The sequence below is a fragment of the Schistocerca americana genome, chromosome 2 (genome assembly GCF_021461395.2).
Source record: "Schistocerca americana isolate TAMUIC-IGC-003095 chromosome 2, iqSchAmer2.1, whole genome shotgun sequence".
In the NCBI taxonomy this organism is placed as follows: Eukaryota; Metazoa; Arthropoda; class Insecta; order Orthoptera; family Acrididae; genus Schistocerca; species Schistocerca americana.
This window is the reverse complement of record NC_060120.1, coordinates 79,998,048-80,019,046: the sequence shown is the minus strand read 5'-3', so window position 1 is coordinate 80,019,046 and position 20,999 is coordinate 79,998,048. Positions and strand designations below refer to the sequence as shown.

General features: G+C 37.2%; 1 protein-coding gene across 1 annotated transcript in view; it reads right to left on the bottom strand.

Moving 5' to 3' along the window:
• LOC124593793 overlaps positions 1-20,999 on the bottom strand; it is a 298,108-nt gene that overhangs the window by 22,783 nt on the left and 254,326 nt on the right. The window contains exons 18-20 of the mRNA XM_047132142.1: positions 19,920-20,217; positions 13,982-14,169; positions 11,039-11,267 (exon numbers count right to left, since the gene is read on the bottom strand). Of these exons, the coding sequence (XP_046988098.1) occupies positions 11,039-11,267; positions 13,982-14,169; positions 19,920-20,217 (715 nt within the window). The remainder of the gene's footprint in view (positions 1-11,038; positions 11,268-13,981; positions 14,170-19,919; positions 20,218-20,999) is intronic.

Below are 20,999 nucleotides of genomic sequence, written 5' to 3'. Positions count from 1 at the left end.
GCTGAACTGTACCCCTTTCTCTAAACCTATTTAGTCCGTTTCCTTCAACCCTGTTCTTTCCCCTTCAACTCTTCTGCCAGAAGGAGCCACTGGCTCTGAAAGCTTGTAAAAGTTAAATCCTTTTGTGTGTGTTTTCCCCTGCTGCTGCTCGGTGAGTAGATATCTTATCTATCTGTTTACATTATATTATCAATAACTGATTTTTTCTTTGTTATTGCAATGTTTGTATTATCTGCAAACAAAACAAAGTTAGCATCTGGCAATGTAACAGATGAGAGGCCATTAAGGTACAAAAGAAAAAGCAATATCCCCTCGAAGGAGCCTTGAGGAACACCACAAGTAATTAATTCCCCATCAGATGGAGACTGATCTGCTTACTGCACAGGTATTTCACAAAGACAACTTTTGTTTCCTATTAGTTAGATACGACTCAAACCATTTCGTAGCATTGCTGATGACTCCATAATATTCTAATTTACTTAAGAGAATGCTGTGGTTCAAACATTCAAAGGCTTTTGTCAGGTAACAGAAAATGCCACTAGCCTCTAATTTATTATCTAATGAATTAAGTACATTCTCCCTGCTAATTTAACTAGTGTTCTCTATATCACAACCCTTTCAAAACCCAAACTGTAACTTGGACAATATATTATTTGCAGTCAGATGCTTAAGGAAATGCTTGAACACAACCTTCTCAAACATGTTTGGAAACACTAGCAAAAGTGAAATTCGTCAATAGTTTGATGGTATCTCTTTGTCCCCCTTCTTCTTAAAAGGCTTAACTTCAGCATATTTTAGCCATTCTGTAAATGTTCTACTGTTAAGAGATCAATTACACAAATAACTTAAGATAGAACTCAACTCACAGGAGCACCCTTTGATTAACTTTGTTGATATGTTATTGTACCCACTAGAATAGATAGATTTTAAGGATTTTATGATGGATACTACTTCTTCAGGAGACGTAAGTGTCACTTCCATTTTACTGAAGTTATTTTAAAGACTAGTCTCAGATACTCCACTGCACGGTTCACCAAATCCGATAACCCCAAGCTGTCAGTAACAGAAAAAAAGTACTGAAACAATGGAAAACCCAGGATTGAATGTAAAGATATTATGAAATTGTATATCTGTTGTCTATTTTTGATGCAGGCCTTACTGGCCGAAAGCTTTATTTGCGACAGATATTTTCTTGTGCTTATCTGTGACTCGGCATGTCTGCTATATGATGAGTAGAAATAACGTACTTGTTTAAAAGATTTGCAACACTACATGCACTTGTTACCAGTGTCTCATCTATTTGTAGAGCTATCTGTTCCTCTTCCTCTTTGGTCCCCCCGACTGTCTTCACTATATCCCATACTGTTTTTATTTTGTTGCATATATAAGCACATCTCACTCAAAAGTGAGATACTGCAGGTACAGTTATTTAGTAGTCAAATACCAGATCTCTGATTAATGATGTGCAAAAATAGATTGATCCCACAAGCATGTGCAATAGAATACACTATCACACTATTCAAATGTATTTTTAATAGTTTCTGATATTGTTAGTGAGGCAGCTGCCAGATGGCAGGGTGATATGTATTCTTCATTTGCATTATGTTGGTGCACAAGTTCATAGTATTTTTCTGTAAGTTGGTAAACACAACAGATACACATAACAGACCTTAGTTCATCAATAATATTTTGTCCTTTACTATTTACAACAGTCTGCAAGCTGGGGTATCTTTTTGGTTCCACAACTGTAGAAATCACATGGTTTTGAGGTGAAGATCTCACCAAGCCATGTTTGGAGCGCATTTTCATCCAGAGAGGAAGTTCCTTGACAGTTGTTCAATATAGAGCGGAGAAGATGAAAATCTGAGGGCACAAGATTGAGTGAATGAGATGGGTGTGGAATAACCTCCCAACCCAATTACTGTATAGCGTTTTTTGTCATTCTATCAGAATGCCGGTGGGCATTATTTTGGAGTAGCATCACTTCATGCAGTCTGCCTGGTCAATGTTCGTGGACTGTGTCTGTAAGACATCTCAGGTGTTGACAGTAAAGGTCAGCTGTGATGGTTACACTTCACCGAAGCAATTCGTAGTATATCACATCATTGCTGTTCCACCGTATGCCTAACATCAGTATTTGTGGATGTGTGCAGGTGTTTGTACGGGAGTTGCTGCTTTGTTTGGGCTCAGCCACTCTTATCTGTCCTTATGGTAGCATAAAAACACCATTTCTCATCACCTGTAATGGTACAAGATAGAAATGGCCAATGTTGTTCAGGAGGCAATCAATGACGAGCAAGCAGAGGTGCACATATGGCCTCCTGCTGGTTTTTGCGATTTTGGCTTAGAGCAACTTTCCCATTGAATATTGATCACACTTCATCACATTTGCCAGTTATCGAGTACACTGACATGGATCATTGTGAATCAATGTGTTTAAATCACCTTCAATGAACCCCAAAGGTCTTCCTGAATGTGGAGAGCCACTAAGGTCAAAATGATTCTCCTTAAAAGAGAAAACCATTTTCTTGCCACACACTGTCCAATGGCATTATCCACATACATAGCGCAACTATTTCTAGCTGCTGCAGTTGCTGTAACCCTCCAATTGAACTTAAACAGAAGAATATGCTGGAAATGTTGCAATTTCTCCATTTGGCATTCCATTTTCTAGTATCCACAGTTGCACTTACTACCTACAAATAACAAAATGGCAATATTTAAACTTAAATAGCAACAGCCAACTACAAATCATAAATGACAATAGATAAGTAAACCCATACCAACAGGAATACCAAAAATGCAAAACAAAAATGCTATGAACTTATGCACCAAACTAATACAGTGACAAACTTTTCTTCTGTTTAGCATATATTCAAATTTCTTAGGAACATTTTTGTGCTTGTATGCATGCAAACTATTTCAAAAACTGTACCTAGCTACTGACAAACCCCTGTGAGTTCTGATGGAAACTGAAAAAGTAAGAGTTTTTAAAGTTATCTAAAGAATGTTGAGTGTGCATTCATCTGATTAGAAAAAAAGTAAACATTATTATTCCTCCAAGAGTATTAAGAGATCATGCTTTACAATAATATAATTCTGTTAATGTAGTTCCATTAACTTTAACTGCATTTTTATGAGCAATAATAGAGGATATAGCCACACCAACAAATCTGCACAGTTTTCTGTATTCATTCTATTGTTCAGTAGTTTTGAGCAGTTTATTAGTTAAGCATTCGTAGAGTTGACAAGTGGACATGATGAAGCACTCTCATATGTGTGACATGTTACACAGCTGAGGCTGTAAGGCAGAAGAAAGAAGTTGGTCATGAGGGGTTAATAAAAGTCCAAGTGTCACCATCTGGTGGTGTGTTTGGTGTACTGTAACAGATCCTGACAAACTACTGAAGAATACAATACTCTTCTTTAGCAATCTTGCAGACCCACCTTTCACTATATATGCAAATGTTTACCATTACAGCTTTCGATTTTCACTATCACTGATTACTATTCATTTCACAATCTGCTAGCATATTCAACATAACTGTCATTTAATTATGTAAAAGATGTGTCTTTTTGCCATTTAAACACGGTTATAATCTTACTATTTTCATAATTCCAAATATAAGTAAAAAGATGATGTGTGTCTATACAATGCAATGTTCTAACACAAATATTAGTAACATATTTGGTAAAGTAATTATATGTTTAGTTGAAATCTGATAATATCCGATTGTTGAAAACAAATGTGTAGCAAAAGTGAAGCTGAAATGATGTATATTACTTAATTCTGACTAGAAAATTTGTGTTTACATTTTATTTATTAAGTATTCCATGGTATGTTTCTCTCTGTATCAATTTCTGTAATTATAATTTAGTTAAAATACTGTTGTAAGGTTCTTATTGTTACAACTTTACATTAATTGGTAGCTAAGTCCAACAGACAGGCCACAATTACTGTTATTGCACTACACTTCATTGTTCTGTAGAAGCAATTACAATTCAAATGCTTTTTTTAGTTATAGAAGGAAGGGGAGTGTTACATTGGCAAACCATTTTAGCTACCACCAACCATTATCACTTACCACTCATGTATCAGAAGGGTTGAATAAACATTGTCAATTGCTTGATGGGTATAACTACATTCCAATACCTGTTGGCAGCTATTCTGGTTTATATAATTTTGCTGTGTATTTCTGGACTGAGAGTTATTTTGTTTTGCTACTTTAGAGTTCCCCACCTTCCCTGAAAGTTTTTCCCACCACAGAAACATTGGTTCAAAATGTATAGCAGCATTAAAAAATACCACATTACATATGTACTTATGTGTGTACCCACATGGAAGCAAAGTTTATTATGTGATGACATTTTCTTGTGCACTTTGGAAGTATCTTTACAGCACAAAAAGAAAGCTTTCTAGAATTGAAGTATTTTTTTATATCAAATGAAATATATTATTTGTTTATTGTAATTACAAAAAATGGCATAACAGGAGTAGTTCAGATTTATGCCACTTGCAGCCACAATAGAGTATCTCATTTTTTTATAATTAAAAAAACAATCAATGATGTTTAATTACACAAATATAGCTTTCTCCTGTAATAATTTTCACACAGGTTAGCAGTTTGAATCTTCATGTGACATTATATCACAAGCAAATGAAAATGTTTTACTATGATCGTCCAAAAACGACTTAGTGACAATGTTTTAAGAACAGAGATGAGGAAAGGAAAGTATCAGACCTCAAATAACCTATTCCTGTAACAACAACAGTAATTCGTTGTACAGTAAATTATCATTTTTTTAAATGAAATATACTGTTTAATAGAATATAATATGCTGTATCACAAAGACAACTAAGGAGAAATTTAATTTTTCAGTAGCATCACCAAAACTTTCAAAGTACGGAACAATATGAGGAAGTCTTTAGTATTTGTTTCATTCTCAATAGTTTAGTGTGATTACGAAAGCAACACACCTATAAAATTAAAAGATCAACTTTTTTTGTTTGTCTTTTTTTGTTATTGTTAAGTCCTCTGCCCATTATATTGTATGTTATTATAAAAGGAATCATTTTTTATATCACAGTTACTACTGCTCTTTCCATCACACACACACACACACACACACACACACACATGCTGAACTCAAGCTCTTAGTTATCACTGACAAACAATGGAAATTTAGATAGTGGGAAGGTAAATCTGTACAACGGGTAGTAGTTCACAAATGTGAAAAAGCACTCAGAATTAGTATTAGTCTCCATCTACATACATACTCCGCAAGCCACCACACGAAGTATGAGGGAGGATGTCCTGTATCACTACTTGTCATTTCCATTCCTGTTCCACTTGCAGAAACAGCAAGGTAAGACAGAGTCTATGCCTCTGTATGAATCCTAATCATATCGTATCTTAGTAGTCCTTATGCAAAATGTACGTGAATTTACTTAAGAGCATTTTCATGTTGTTACTGACATGCACAGTAACTATGCTGTGCCAGTCGTAATTAATTAAGGTGACAAAAGTTATTGGTTAGTGATATGCACATATATATGGCGGTGGTATCGTGTACACAAGGCATAAAAGGACAGTGCACTGGTGGAGTTGTCATTTGTACTCAGGTGATTCATGTGAAAAGGTTTCTGATGTGATTACAATCACATGACAGGAATTAGCAGACTCTGAACATGGAACAGTAGTTGGAGCTAGAAGTGTGGTACATTCCATTTCAGAAATTACTAGGGAATTCAGTATTCCAAGATCCTCAGTGCAAGAGTGTGGCAAGAATGCTAAATTTCAGGTGTTACCTGTCACTATGGACAACTCAGTGGTTGATGGTCTCCACTTAACGACCGAGAGCAGTAGCGTTTGCATAGATTTGTCAGTGCTAACAGACAAGCAACACTACGTGAAATAACTGCAGAATGCTGAACATATCTATTAGGACAGTGTGACAAAACTGATGTTAATGGGCTATGGCAGCAGATGTTCGATGTGAGTGTCTTTGCTAACAGCACAACATCACCTGCAGCACCTCTCCTGAGCTTTCAAGCATATTGGTTGGACCCTAGATGATTGGAAAACCATAGCATGGTCAGATGAGTCTCAATTTCAGTTGGTAAGAGCTGATGGTAGGGCTTGAGTCTGGTGCAGACCCCATGAAGCAATAGACCCAAGCTGTCAACAAATCTCTGTGCAAGCTGGTGGTGGTTCCATAATAGTGTGCGCTACGTTTACATTGAATGGACTGGGTCCTCTGGTCCAACTGAAATGATCACTGGCTGGAAATGGTTATATTTGGCTATTTGGGGATCATTTGGAGCCATTCATGGACTTCATGTTCCCAAACAATGATGGAATTTTTATGGATGAGAATAAACCATGTCACCGGACCATAATTGTTCACAATTGGTTTCAAGAAAATTCTGGACAATTTCAATGAATGATTTGGCCACCCAGATCACCCGACGTGATCCCATTGAACATTTATGGGGCATAATTGAGAGGCCAGTTCATGCACAAAATTCTGCACTGGCAACACTTTCACAATTATGGACATTGTTCAATATTTCTGCAGGGGACTTCCAAGCCAAGTCGAGGTGCTGCACAATGCCAGGAAAATAAAAGAGGTCCGACACAATACTAGGAGATATCCCATGACTTCTGACACCTCCGTGTATTTTGTTGCTATACTATGAAGGGTAGTCAAAGTTTTAATTATCCCTGGGAGATGGGGAGGGAGGAATTATTTTTGTTTGTTTGTAATTATATGTCTACAGCCCTGGCACACATTGAAATTCTTGTGCAGCAGTACCAGAGGAGCTAAAATGTAATGGCATGCCCATTGATAAAGTGGAGTATCATTGAGAGATTCATTTTCAGCAGCAATGAAATGTGTGGCAGTCAAAACAACCCAATCCAGATGGCTAAAGAAGTCATTTGGATATGCCGTAACACAGCTGCAACATCTCTGCTGCTGCCAAAACTGAATTACTGCACAACTTTCCATTTTATCAGTAGGTGAAGCCATTTTGTTTTGGGTCTTCTAGGAATATGCTATCGTATTGTGTCGCGAGCACTTCAACATGTATTAGGCATGTAAGCATGTACCTGCAAACAAACAAAAATGTATTATGCAACTTTAATAATTCTTTTTTGTGATAGAACAACGCAACTACTGTACCACGAAACTGAAAAGTAACTGCAGGTAAGTCAAGTAGCATATAGGTTAGCACAAACGAAATAAAACTTAAAAGAAATTGGTGAAGACATCTAAGATGATCAGCAACAGACAGGGATAGTGGTGCCACAATACACTTAACTAAAGACAGGTTGCACTACTGCATCATGTCAAATCTTTAGTATCCTGGGGGGTTTTGAGTGTTGCTTTTTAGAATGCTGACTTCTGCAATTTTAATAAACTGTACATCGATGTTTTAAATCATGCTTGACAGTGGCATACAGAATTCACTCGTCCTCGTCCCATCTCAGCAGTCTTGGATTTGTTCAGTCCTTCTCTGAACTACTCAGTACAGCACATTATTTCATTTAACAGTGTGATGTGACACTCTTTCTTCAGGCATTTAGTGTTACATTTTTTGCTTGACACGACTTTTTCAGTTCTGCAGTATTGCAGTATCAGAGCTTTTTCTCCTTTCCTATTTGTTCTTGGTATAAAGGAAGTTTATAGATCTAGTGGTCATTAGCACAAGAAGAGCCAGTCAAGTGATCTATGGTCCCAACCTTTAAAAATGAACGGGAATTACAGAAGGGAAGGATGAGAATTCTTAATGTATATTATACAGTCACATAATCAATGAGAACTGCACATTTACTATGGAATGGCATTACAGAACAATGCAAAAATAATTTGAAGATTTAGTTGACAGTGAAAGAGCAAATTGGTGCTAAATTAGCACGCATGAAGCATGTCATGGTACTGTTGGTATGAACAGTAAATATTCATAAGTTGTACGGATTATTAAATCGTCATATGAAAGCGCTGGCAGGTCGATAGAAACACAAACAGACACATACATACACACAAAATTCAAGCTTTCGCAACAAACTGTTGCCTCATCAGGAAAGAGGGAAGGAGAGGGAAAGACGAAAGGAAGTGGGTTTTAAGGGAGAGGGTAAGGAGTCATTCCAATCCCGGGAGCGGAAAGACTTACCTTAGGGGGAAAATATGTCTGCTTGTGTCTGTATATGTGTGGATGGATATGTGTGTGTGTGTGCGCGCGCGAGTGTATACCCGTCCTTTTTTCCCCCTAAGGTAAGTCTTTCCGCTCCCGGGATTGGAATGACTCCTTACCCTCTCCCTTAAAACCCACTTCCTTTCGTCATTCCCTCTCCTTCCCTCTTTCCTGATGAGGCAACAGTTTGTTGCGAAAGCTTGAGTTTTGTGTGTATGTATATGTCTGTCTGTGTTTCTATCGACCTGCCAGCGCTTTCGTATGGTAAGTCACATCAACTTTGTTTTTAAATATATTTTTCCCGCGTGGAATGTTTCCCTCTATTATATTATTAAATCGTCAGTTGCGTACAGTTTTTGTTGGAACTGAACAAAGAGTATGGAGACATTATATTTTACGGCTGAGAAGGATATGCCTGGAACAATTTTTTCATTTAAGACACGACACTGTTGAGTTTCTGGAGAGAAAAGGAAAGCAGGAAACAAAATTATAACATACAAAATGGATTACAGACCTCTCTTTAAGTGGAATTAACTGCATGCTACCAACAGTAAGGTGTCTCAAAGTGAGAAACAACGTATTACTGATTTGTTGGGGTGCATTTATAAAGAAAATTGCATTGTGGAAGAGGCATGGCTGACAAAAATGCTATCCATTTTCCTGAAATCACTGGCGTTAAAGAAAACAAATCTTGAAGAATTCATTGTGGCACTGAAAGAATTACATAAATAATTTTCTACATATTTTGAGGACACAGCCAACCTTACATCTGTTTTTGAGACTGTTTGTTGTTTCAGTTTAAAGAACTCCTGTACATCTCCAAACGGAACCAACTGATCCGTGATTAAATTCCATTTTAAAAGACAAGTTCTTCTTTGAAAAAACCATCCAGGAATTCTACACTGTTTTACTCCAGAAGAGTTTCCACATCTCCATAATGAGGTTGCAAACTTGAGATAAACCTTTCATCAATAAATGTGCGCTAAAGACTTTTTTTGATTATGAAACAAACTGAGTCACAATTATGTGGTAGACCGAGTGACAAAAATATGTGAAATTGTCTGCATCTGCCCATATGCTGGCAGTTTGCATGAGAATAAATTTTATTATGTCTTCAGTGAGCCAAAAACAAACAACACTGAACTTTTTTTGTTCATGACCTATGTTGTTATGAAATACAAAACCAAGTCACAGTCTGGACATTCAGTTTCCTAGTGCGATTGCATTGCCATCTAAATGTGGTGCGATTGCAGTTTCTCCCTCTTCCCATACAGACAGTGTCGCTTAATAGTAGGTGACTTGTACAGCCAGGTGACAGAAACCTGCTTGTGAACAAGAGCACCATGTATATGCAGAATTCTGGCTGTCCCTGTTTTATATGCTCTAGCACTTTATGGGATTAGAGAAAATCTTCAGTGGTTACCGAGAATTTTGCAACCCTATAAGGGCAGTATCAATTGGAATCTCACGACTTGCGATCTTTGAATGTTTACAACGCAGCACATAAAATCTCATGATAGTGCTGTTGTCATCTTTCATTTAACTTCAACCTGATAATAACTTATGAAGTAACTAAATAATAGGAATCATCTCAAGTAAAATCAGAAGTTATGATAATAAGCAAATAAAATTTTTTTAAAAAAGAAAAGAAAACCAACTAAATGTGGGGGCATACTGTACAGTAATGCCTCCAAAATTTTTATGCTGAAAACTATTAAAGCTTTTCAAATAAAACAATGTTGTTAACATTCTGCATCTTTATTCTTCAGGTCTACATACTTGAAGCCCTCTGCCACTAGATAGCTAATTGCAGCCTGTAGCATGGAAGCGTCTAAAGTAACTATGTCGGTGAATGAGAAAGAGCATGCTGTAATAGAGTTTCAAACTCTTAAGAGTTCTTCCACAATGGAGTGCCCTCTCCCTCAGCATGAAAATGCCAGACCAGGCACGAGTGCAGTGACATGTGAAACAATCCAATGCATTGAGTTCACAGTCATTGATCATCCTCCATGAAGTCCTGTCTTGGCCCCATCTAATTTTCATTTGTTTACAAAACTGAAGGAACACCTTCAAGGACTGCACTTTGATAGTGATAAAAAGTGGTGCAAGCTGCAGTGATGTAGCTCCATCAACAAAGTCAAACATTCTACACTGATGGTCTCAAAAATGCGGTCTCTCGTTGGGAGAAATGTGTTCGTTAGTGGGGTGACTGTGAGAAATAAATATGTAGACATGAAAAAAATAAAGATGTAGAATATTAATAACATTTATTTTATACTTATAAAGCTTTTAGAATGTCAATAACATTTCTTTCACTTATAAATCTTTAAAAGTTTTCACATAAAAAATTTGGAGGCATTACTTTTCAGCATGTTCTTGTGAGTGCGTGTGCGGTACAAGTTTCAAAAAGCTTCAAGAAATTAAAATCTTTACAGACTACTGGTTAACTAAATGCTCTCTCAACAATGTGAGTAAACCTTGAAGTTTGTCAGTAAAAACAGATCTTTAGTCTGTATAAGTTGGTCATTGTGGGTGACACTACTATTACCCTAGAAGTTCCAGTAACAGGTTTTTACAAAACTGTTTGGTACCCAACTTCCAGAAATGGTTTCTCTGTCAACTATTGTCATGCAAGAATCGTTATGACATGAGAAACTTGGTGCAACAACTTTCACCACAGTGAATACAAAATACTCTGTGCCAATTCTAAATAGGTAATATTAATTTCAATGCATCTTTCATTAGTTTCCTCCTTTTTATGAAATCAGTTATCCACACTTCTTGGAAGGAAAAGGTATAAGAATAAGAACAAATGCATTTTATTCTTTTAGTGGAACTCACCAACAACGGGGTAGTCAGGTGGCAGCAATCTTATATCATCTATGTTGATACGACCATTGTCACCATCGTCAAACTCAACGCTGACAAATTGTCGATCGAGCTCAGGGTCTGGACTAGATGGTTGTGCCACAGTGCCTGGGTAGAGACAACGATACTGTTGGCTCCAATAGGCACACAATCGAGTACCAGGAGGAAGGTCCGCAGTGCTCGACAGCCGCACCTCTAGGATCTGCAGCAGACATTTTCTATCACTTACAAAGAAAACAATTAGAATTATCCTATCAAACAGAAGTATAAGTCGTGCTACCCAGTTTTGAACTTTGTAAAAAGAGACTAATCACATACTACAGGGCAGCAGAAACAGCAGTCAAATTTTTAATTAGGAATTTTGGTAGGAAACTTCCTGGCAGATTAAAACTGTGTGCCGGACCAAGACTCGAACTCGGGACCTTCGAGTCTCGGTCAGGCACACAGTTTTAATCTGTTAGGAAGTTTCATATCAGTGCACACTCGCTGCAGAGTGAAAATTTCATTCTGGAAATTTTGGTAGAATCAATTCATGTTGTTCATGTGTTATGATTGAATAGTAGTGACTTAATTTTAAAAAAGTAAATAATATCTGGGCAAACAGTGGGAACACAATCAGATGACAGACATTTCATTTCATGTTATGACAAGGGTAATCCCTCTATTTTGGGAAAAAAAAATATTTTGAGATCAGCCTCAAGGTTAATAGCAATCTCCCCCTCAGCCATGAAGAAACAGTATAGTTGCAACAAATACTGATAATATAATATTCAACTCTTGAGGCCGTTTTTTGTACTACACTGAAGAAAAGTTTTTCAAGAATGGCACAAATTGTAATTTTCCTTTGCTGAACAGGAAGATCAGAGAGACAACGGAAATCTGCATACTAGAATACAAGACAATGGCAACAAAAGAAGGCAGCTGGGGAAATTATTGTTTCTTCTGTACGATTTGTGAAGAATCAATAGCTTTTGTACAAACTTAAGTGAAAACTCAATTTTAAGTACTATTTATGGCAGTTCAGTTCTTTCCAAATAAATTATGAACTTCCAAGATAAGTAAATGCAGCATTTCCGTGTGAACTAATTTCATTTTGGCTAAAATCCACTGTTCACATTACTTTTAGAATTAACATCTTTTCAAATTATTTCTGCTGATAGCATTGCTGTGTTTTTAATTCATGATCTAATTTAATTTTGTAATTGATCTTAACAGAAAAATGTATGTACTTACCATTATATAAAAAAAAGTTTTTGCATGGTGACAAATTTTAGTTTACCATATTCACTTATTTTTCTGAAAGAACCTGAATTTTCAAGCAAATTAATTTGAAAATTTTCACACATATACAATTGGAACATTGGGAGTACTACATCAATTTTGAAGATCTGAAAACAACAATGAAGAACAAAAATTGCACTCTAGTTTCAAAGGTAAGGTATAACATTAATTTGCCACCTGTGCATCTTATACTATTTGTGCGACTATACTACTTCAGCTACATAAAACAAACAATACATTATGCTCAGCTACATAGTAAAATGGTAAGCAGCATTTTATGATTGAATGTAGTGAAAATTAAATGCAATGAATATAATATCAGTTCATAACTTATGAACTTTTACTGTTAGTGAAATGTATGGTAGTAACAACATCGAAAACAGTCAATTTTGATAAAAAAATTCTTTATTACATTTCCTTCCTATCTTTACCACAAACTGTACACTTAACTGGGGAAAAAACACAATAATCATTTGCAATAAAGTGATGGTTGTGGTAACAGGAACAGTAGTAGCAGTAATAGTTGTAGTAACAGCAAACAAGAAGTGACAACCAATAGCCCATAAAAGTAGAGTAGAAAGCACATGATTAAAAACAATAATCTTTCAAAATGCACATATTTCACATTCTTTCTTTCTCTCTCTCCCTCTCTCTCTCTCTGCTCTGAAAAGAATATGATAAAGTCCACGAAAGGCTAAGAAACCACAGAAAGAAACCAACAGGAAAATTCAATGTAACAACTACATACCCTCACGGATAAACTAGTTAATTACTGAAAAACTCCTGTCTATTTTCAAGTACTGAAGAAAAACAACAGTAAATAACCTGGACTTAAAAAGAAACTAATTTCACTTATTTCAAATAGCCCTGCTACAATTTTTTGACAACGACGAAGTCCTTTAATGTACTTGGCATGCTGTTCAATCAATCACACTAAATCTTAACCTAACATGAGAAGCCTGATAAACACTGAGATTTCAGAGGAAAATACCTATCTTTCTAGTATACAGACACATTTTAAGGAAAATGGGATTTTCTAATTTTGATACATGAGTGAGTCAGTGCAAACACATTGTCACCTCATATTTTGGACACTGATGGACCCCTTATATTTATAATGAACAATTTTGAATTTTCTGGGGAATAGTCATGCCATAGCTCACTTGAACTTTCAGAGTCCAACATACAGTGTGACAATTACTGCTACATAATACATATTTTAAATCATTAAGGGCAGCATTTCATGTTTTTTATGTTAAATATTTAACCAAAAGCTCATCAGAAATATTCCAGTTTTCGATGCTGTATTAATGGCTGAATGAAATTTTATGTAAGCTTTATGAATGAGTCATTACATCATGAAACAATACAGTATCACTACCAATTCTTTTGTTGTACTATCAAGTTAATGGAAAAGAGAGCTGAATGAAATTATTTACTTAAAATACAAATTAAAGGCTGTAAATATGTCCTTTAATAATTAGATGAAAAAGTGATGAATATCTGATGATGATGTATCACTGACTGTGCTGCATACTCATTTAACAGGGTGAAATAGCTTCACAAAGGCAGCATTGTGAAGTGTCTATTTAAATAAATAGTTTTGCGGAGCATTAGGATGCTCTTGCAACTCACCGCATCCTTCAGCACTTCCTCCCGGCTATAGATATGCTGACGGTTCCCACGTTCTCCATCCAAAGTCACACCGTATACATCAGGTGGACGGATTGCACTCAGAGTGCCAGCATAAAACAAACCTCCTGATGCAGTCAGAACACGCTGCTTGTCTGTATTTAAGTGTGAAGCTGTCAGCAAACAGGATGCTGCAAAAAACAAAACAAAAACTTTTGTTTAGAAAATCCTAAATATTACGCAATTAAAAAAAAAAACAGAAATTATGAAAATGCTAAAATGTATCCAATCATGGTGAAATTTAAATAATTACTAACAAAATTTGATTTTTTAAATAAAAATAATAATAAAATACAACAAAGATGTTTATATCACAAGGGAAGTGTACCTTTTGATTCCCAGAATACATCTTCTGTAACTGAACCTACAGCTGTCTAGTGCCTTATGCATCCTGGCTGCTAGTGCAGACAGAATTATTTTCGAGGAGAGCTATTTTATATGACATAGCCAGCAGAATGTACGATGATTTCATAGAATGGCGATGTATAGTTATATGAGATTTATCACCAGAAAAGACAACACTACGATCAAAATATGAAATCTCTAAAGCACATCTCGAGAAGTTATCAGGTGTGATTTTCTCCAACTAATATAGCTGTAGTAGTGCCTCCTGATTTTACCACGGAAACTGAATAACTGGCACAACATTTCTATCAACCACTGTGATGCCACTACATGGATGATGCTGCTCTCCAAGACAGCCACACTCTAGCATATAGGAAGGTCGAACACCACCCTAAGCAGTGGAGAGCGCACCACAAATGTTACTGAATGTGCTACAATGTTGCTCTGGTGGACTATTTCTAGCAGACAGATCACTGATACAGCTTTGTTTGAGAATGTGAACTTAAGATGGCTTGCACTGTTCCTAGCTGTATATACAGCATCAGTCCCAAAAGTTTTGAGACTACACAATAAAAAGTAGACAAAAGATCGGTGGTTTTAATCCTTCAGGTCTTCTACATAGTCTCCACCCACTTGAATAAAATGGGACAGAATGTTCATATGACCAAATAAAATGTTCAGAGAAATCCATCTTTGGGATGTTGATCACATTGCATGTCACATTCGTACCTCCTTTGGTCTTTGTGAAACAATGCAGACCAGTTCTACACTTTATGTCTTTTTATTCATATTCATAAAACCAGGCCTCGCCACTCATTGTGATTTTTTCCCCCACAAAAGAATTGTCTGCATTTTTCACTTCAATCAAGTCTCAGCAGACATACAAGTGGTGGTGTTTTTTGTTCGAGCATTCAAGGTGTGCAGAAAAAACTTTACATGCACTTTCCTTTTCTTCACAACATTTTGTAGAATGTCTTGAACACACAATTTAAGAGTTCTGCAACACTGTGATGTTGACATGCTAATGGTCACATGTTCACTTCTTGACTCTGCCTACTCACAACTGACTGGCTGAATGCATATCTGTTGTTTACAGTGATTACTTTAAGCTGCCATTGTACTTACTATACTGATGTCACTTACATGCCACAAGTAAAATCAGTCTCCGAACTTTTAGGACAGACAGTGTATATAACTTCTTGTGAATAACTCCATTAACTCTGTGTGTAGATCACCTTTTACAGAAGTGGCAACAAGGACAGGAACTGTAATGGATGTAGATTACACTTTTAAAATTTTTGTAGTTATTTGGGATCACGGGTTTTTCAACCATAGAGGAAACTATGGCATCTCCTAACACCAGTCACATAAGTCTATCAGGTGCTGATTACGGCTATATTACAGGCAATGTGAGCATTAGCGACTGTAGCAGGAATGTCTCCCAGGAGAGACATGTTTACAGCCTTTTCACCACTCAACAAACAACGTGATGAGCAGAATGCTTACTGCTGTAGTTATATTTTTCAGCTTGTCAAATTTCTGATATGGAAGGACAAAAGACCACATTCTTATATATAAATCCTGGACTGTTTCATCTAATACAAAAACTAGAGCCATTAATAAATCTGAAGAACGTGAAGTGCCTAGAACATTCTCTTTTTATTGCAAGAATTCTAGCAGTGAAAAATGTGTCTCAATCAATTTCATGCAGACGGGGCTGCCAATCTCCAGGGATTAGGTAGAAATTACAAATGTTTGTGAGGGCAGAACAACATGGACTCCTTATCAGCCATTTTGTGTCGCTTATGCACAGCTTGATGTGAGAAACCATGCAATGAGGAAATCAAATCCTCCTTTGGCAGAAGTAATGTGAATAGCTCAAATCTGTGAAACAGCCCAGCAGCCCAAACTGTATACATGAAGGAAGAAGATGTTGCAGCAGTTAGCTCTCCAGCACTGGTTGTATGGAACGTCACTATACCTTTGGAACACCCTTTACCTGCACCATGGCTAAGGCAGTCACGTAAATAACAACACCAGTGGTGATTGGCTACACAGGAAGAGGTGTCATTTTTTTCTTTGCCATGCACACAGAATGTACCCCCATCAGCAAGCAACTTTTCATGGCAAAAGAAGATACTGGAAAGAGGTATGTTTTAGCATTTCCGATGCAACACAGGCCAACCTAAAGAATAGGACCATGTGAGTGAGCAATCTATGGAAGTGCTAACTTCTCAAAACGCAGCCCAGAAAATGTACTTACACTGGCAAACATCCTGTGAGGTTAATTTTGAGCACCAATGCTTCTGTGTCTTTGCTAAACCAATCAATTCACTTAAGTTTAGAGTCACTTCCACTGTAGGCAGCACAGACAAATCTTTGGACCTATGGACATCATCAAGTGCCTTTGTTACGGAAGTTTCCAATTACTGCATCCCAAGTGTGCTGCATACCTTGACAATATTATGGTCACAGTTCCCGAGGATCACCATGCTTCAAAAAAATTCCCTTAAGCAGGCACTGTGTTTAGCAGTGTACACCCCTGGTTTACTTCTCATAATTGCAAGTGACATGCCCCCTTCCCTCCCGCATAGTAATGCCATAGCCCTCCCATATATATATGTATAGCCCTGAGTGCCCTATCATATACACTTCTAAGACCTTACCTGCTTCTCAACAACACTATTCTCAAACACAGCGGGAGGCACTCACTATAATTTATTCATAAATTATTCTTTTATGAATAAAAATTTCATATTGTTATGGATCATCACCCACTGCTCACCATCTGCGTCCACAAGCATCAGACCAGACCACCCTCCACCTACAGTGCTGGGTACTTTAATTTCCTTATGTTCATTATTCGATCAAGTATTGTGCTATGATGTTATACACAAATGCAGATGCACTGTCCCAATTCTCGGGGGACTTGACTCAGCCTTTGACCAACATAAATTAATGTGTTTCCAGATCAATTCAGATCTGCATTCAGCCATTTCCACCTTTCCCTTAACAAAGTGCATTGTTGCAGCTACCAGCCGCAAGAATCTGATGTTACATTGTCTTCTTCACTCTGTACAACATAATGGCGGGACATGCCTTCCAGGCAAAAATTTCATCCCTTAGCCATGACAACATCAACTACACTTAAATCAAGGGGGGTTCTGTTGTTCTCGGATGAGGACCAATGCCACATCCTGATTTCTTCTGCTCCCGAATGAAAAGTTTGGTATGACATGTATTCTGACCAAACACTGACTCATACATTGTGGGCATGGTCTGTCAGGTCCATCAAGCTGCATCTCTTGAGTGGTTCTCTTCCTGAACTGATGCTGTGAATTATGGAAGCATACCAATTTAGATTTTTCTGGCCCATTTTTGGAATCCACGTGCCTTGTCATGATTGACTCTTTTCCTCACTTCCCTTCTGTGTTCTGCATGTCTTAGGTCATTACTGCCACTACTATCATGGCCTTGGAAAAAGTCTTTGCACTTGAAGGCATCACACACATCTTTGTGTTTGATAACTGGATGGCATTTACTTCCTATGACTTCGTGCAGTTTTGTGACTAATGGAATTCAACACCTTCCCACCAAATCATCTCAGCTGGCCTTCAACAGTCATGCGGAATGCTTTATGCATATCTTTAAAACACAGTTTCCTAAGTTAATGATGTCACACACATTTAATGCCCTGTGCAGCTTTCTAGAAACTTAAAGGTCCACCCTGATCAAGGGATGAAACCCAATGGAGTGGCTTCATGGTCACCCTCACCACATCCTTTTGGATATGCTGTGACCACTACTGGTTTACATCATTTCTGGAGCCTTGTCCTTCTGTAAGGTCCATCAGTTAGGATGCCACTTAAACCGGATAAGCAGGGTGATCTCTGCCTGCCGTACCATGGCCTCTGCCACAGACTTCTGTGGCAGCATCAAGATCAACTTTGCCTCCATTATCTTCGTCAGCAACCATTTGGTTCCCTGCCTCGGCCTTCCACAGTGGCGTCCATGGACATTGGCCTACTGCCTTTGCCAGGGGCAGCTCCTCTGATCCATGCACACCTGCATCTTATGGTTGTGTAAGTTCCCTGGGAAGATTTTTCGGGTGTGGTACCATATCATATTGTAATAAAACCATCACTGGCAAAACCAATGTTGCAGTGTCATATCATGTCACCTTGGAAACTGAGTATCTAGCAGAACATTACTACTGACAGATGATGTATTATTACTGTGATGGTACCGATCCTCTAGATGCATCCTCAGACAGGATTACACCAAACTCTGGAATATAAGCTGGTCTACATCACTACTGGTATGAGTAGTGAAGTGTACGTCATCAATGTTAACACTGACTATGATGGTATTCTGGTTGACTGTTTGTAATAGATCAAACTCTGATAAGGCTTGGACTGGATTTTGTTTGGGAATACAGACTAAAGGTAGCTTGCACTGTTCCTGGTAGCATCTTGTGTACATATCTCTTTCATAAATAGAGGGGGAGAGAGAGAGAGAGAGAGAGAGAGAGAGAGAGAGAGTGTGTGTGTGTGTGTGTGTGTGTGTAGATCACTTTTTACAAAATTAGCACAATACAAGGAGTCTGTAAATTTGTGAAGCAAATCTATTACAAAGGCATCATGTTAAGACATTCATAAAGACATAAGTAAATACATGTCCATCTATGTATGTTGCACATAATATTTTACTTTTGTCTCCTGAATTTTAATTCTTTCCTTCATCGGTTTTACTTCCTGCTCCCTTCTGATCTAGGCCTGCTTTATTTGAGGACTTGTGTTATTTTCAGACTTCATTTCTAATTAATCTTACATGCTCCAACATCTTTCTTAATTTTTACAGGTGAAGTAACCTTTGGCTCAGGTAGCTAGTGTATGTGTACTTAGATTTGCACTGCAGATTAGATATGCCAGAGAATAATCAGTACATTTTTAAAATTACACAAAAGAGTCACTATATGATTCTTCATATGGCAAAGTATATTCTGACATTGCACACCAGAATGAAGAATTAAACGATTACACAACTGACAGCCATTAAGCTTTCATCAAAATGCCACACACATCATGTATCACATCAAATAAAGGAAAATGGAGAGAGTGAAATAAATACAGTGATATTGTTAGGCCATGCCAGATGCACTAACTTAAGTATTTAAGACAATTAAAATAGAAATAATTGTTCAGTATTAGACAAGAGCAACTCTTAGCACTTGCTGCATAAACAGCATTATTTATACGTGCAAGCAAGCGAAGACAAGTGTAGAGAGAAAGAAGACGTTTAGTTGGCACAGGATGTATGCGGCAGTAAGTAGTTGATTAAAGTCGAATGCTAAATGATGTTGAAATAGATGTTAAGGAAGATGATTAATAACTTAAGTAAGAACTTTTGTACAAATCTTAATCTAATGCCGAATAAGCTGCCCGTATTTGGTTTACATCAAGAAACCAAAATTCCTTTTTGGTTAGATATTCTCCAAAGTTGGTGATACAGCAAAAATGTGAGGACAGTTACTTACGTGGTGAAGATCTGCTGCTGTAAACACTGAGTGGTAAATCTTCTCCTTCTGTCTCACTAGCAGTGTTAGTCGCAGGAAGAGCAGGAACCTGTCGACTGACCTCTTTTGTTCCTGCTATACATCTGTTCCTTTTCTGCCGTTTTGTAATGATTCCATGTTGATTTTTATCTTGACTAGTAGAGCGGGCCACTCTTTTTGCTGTTTTTGTACCCTTTGCATCGCCACTACTTAATTTCCTTTTGGCTGATGTCCCTCCAGAACTTTCATTTTGAACTACTTTGGCAGGCACTTTGTCATTCTGATAAAATGAAAAATATAATCAGAAAAACTTTAATATGAAAATTAGTCTGGAATCTTTACAGACACAAATATGTGAAGAAAAGAGACACAGAGAAAAGCTCTGCCCAGAAAAATAAACTACTGTGTTTACGATACATAAATTGTGGTGAAAATGGAACATGCATGGGCCTTAAAAAATAGACTGCACATTGTCAAATGTTTCATGGACCTATCTAATGGCTTGCTCTTTTGACACACAATAAAACTTTTTATATCTTAGAAAGTGACAAATTAGTTATTGACTGCCTAATGAATAAATGTGAACTCCTAACAAACTATGGTAATTAACAGAAGAAAGGTGACTACTCAAGTGTGATCAACATGTTCTCAAAGTTGTTCCCCTTCTAGCAGTTTATCACAGGTCACTGGATACTTAGCAATGGCGAAAAAAGAGCATGTCATTTTTGTTTACGAGAATGGTTGTATGACAGATGCACATAATTACAGTCCTATATCACCGATGTCAACCTATTATCCAATTATGGAACGTATTTCATGCTCACGCATTATGATGTTCTTTGAGAACAAAATTCTCCTCTATAAAATCAAACACGACCTCAAAAACAGAGATTTTGTAAAACTCAACTCAACTCTGTCCATGAGATCCAAAGCATCGAATTCACCAGGGTCCAGGCTAAGGCTGTGTTCCCTGACTCCAGGAAGGTATCTGACTCAGTTCTGCGCTATTCTTTATAGCACAAAATACAACCTTACCGAGTATGGGACCAGATTTTTACCTGG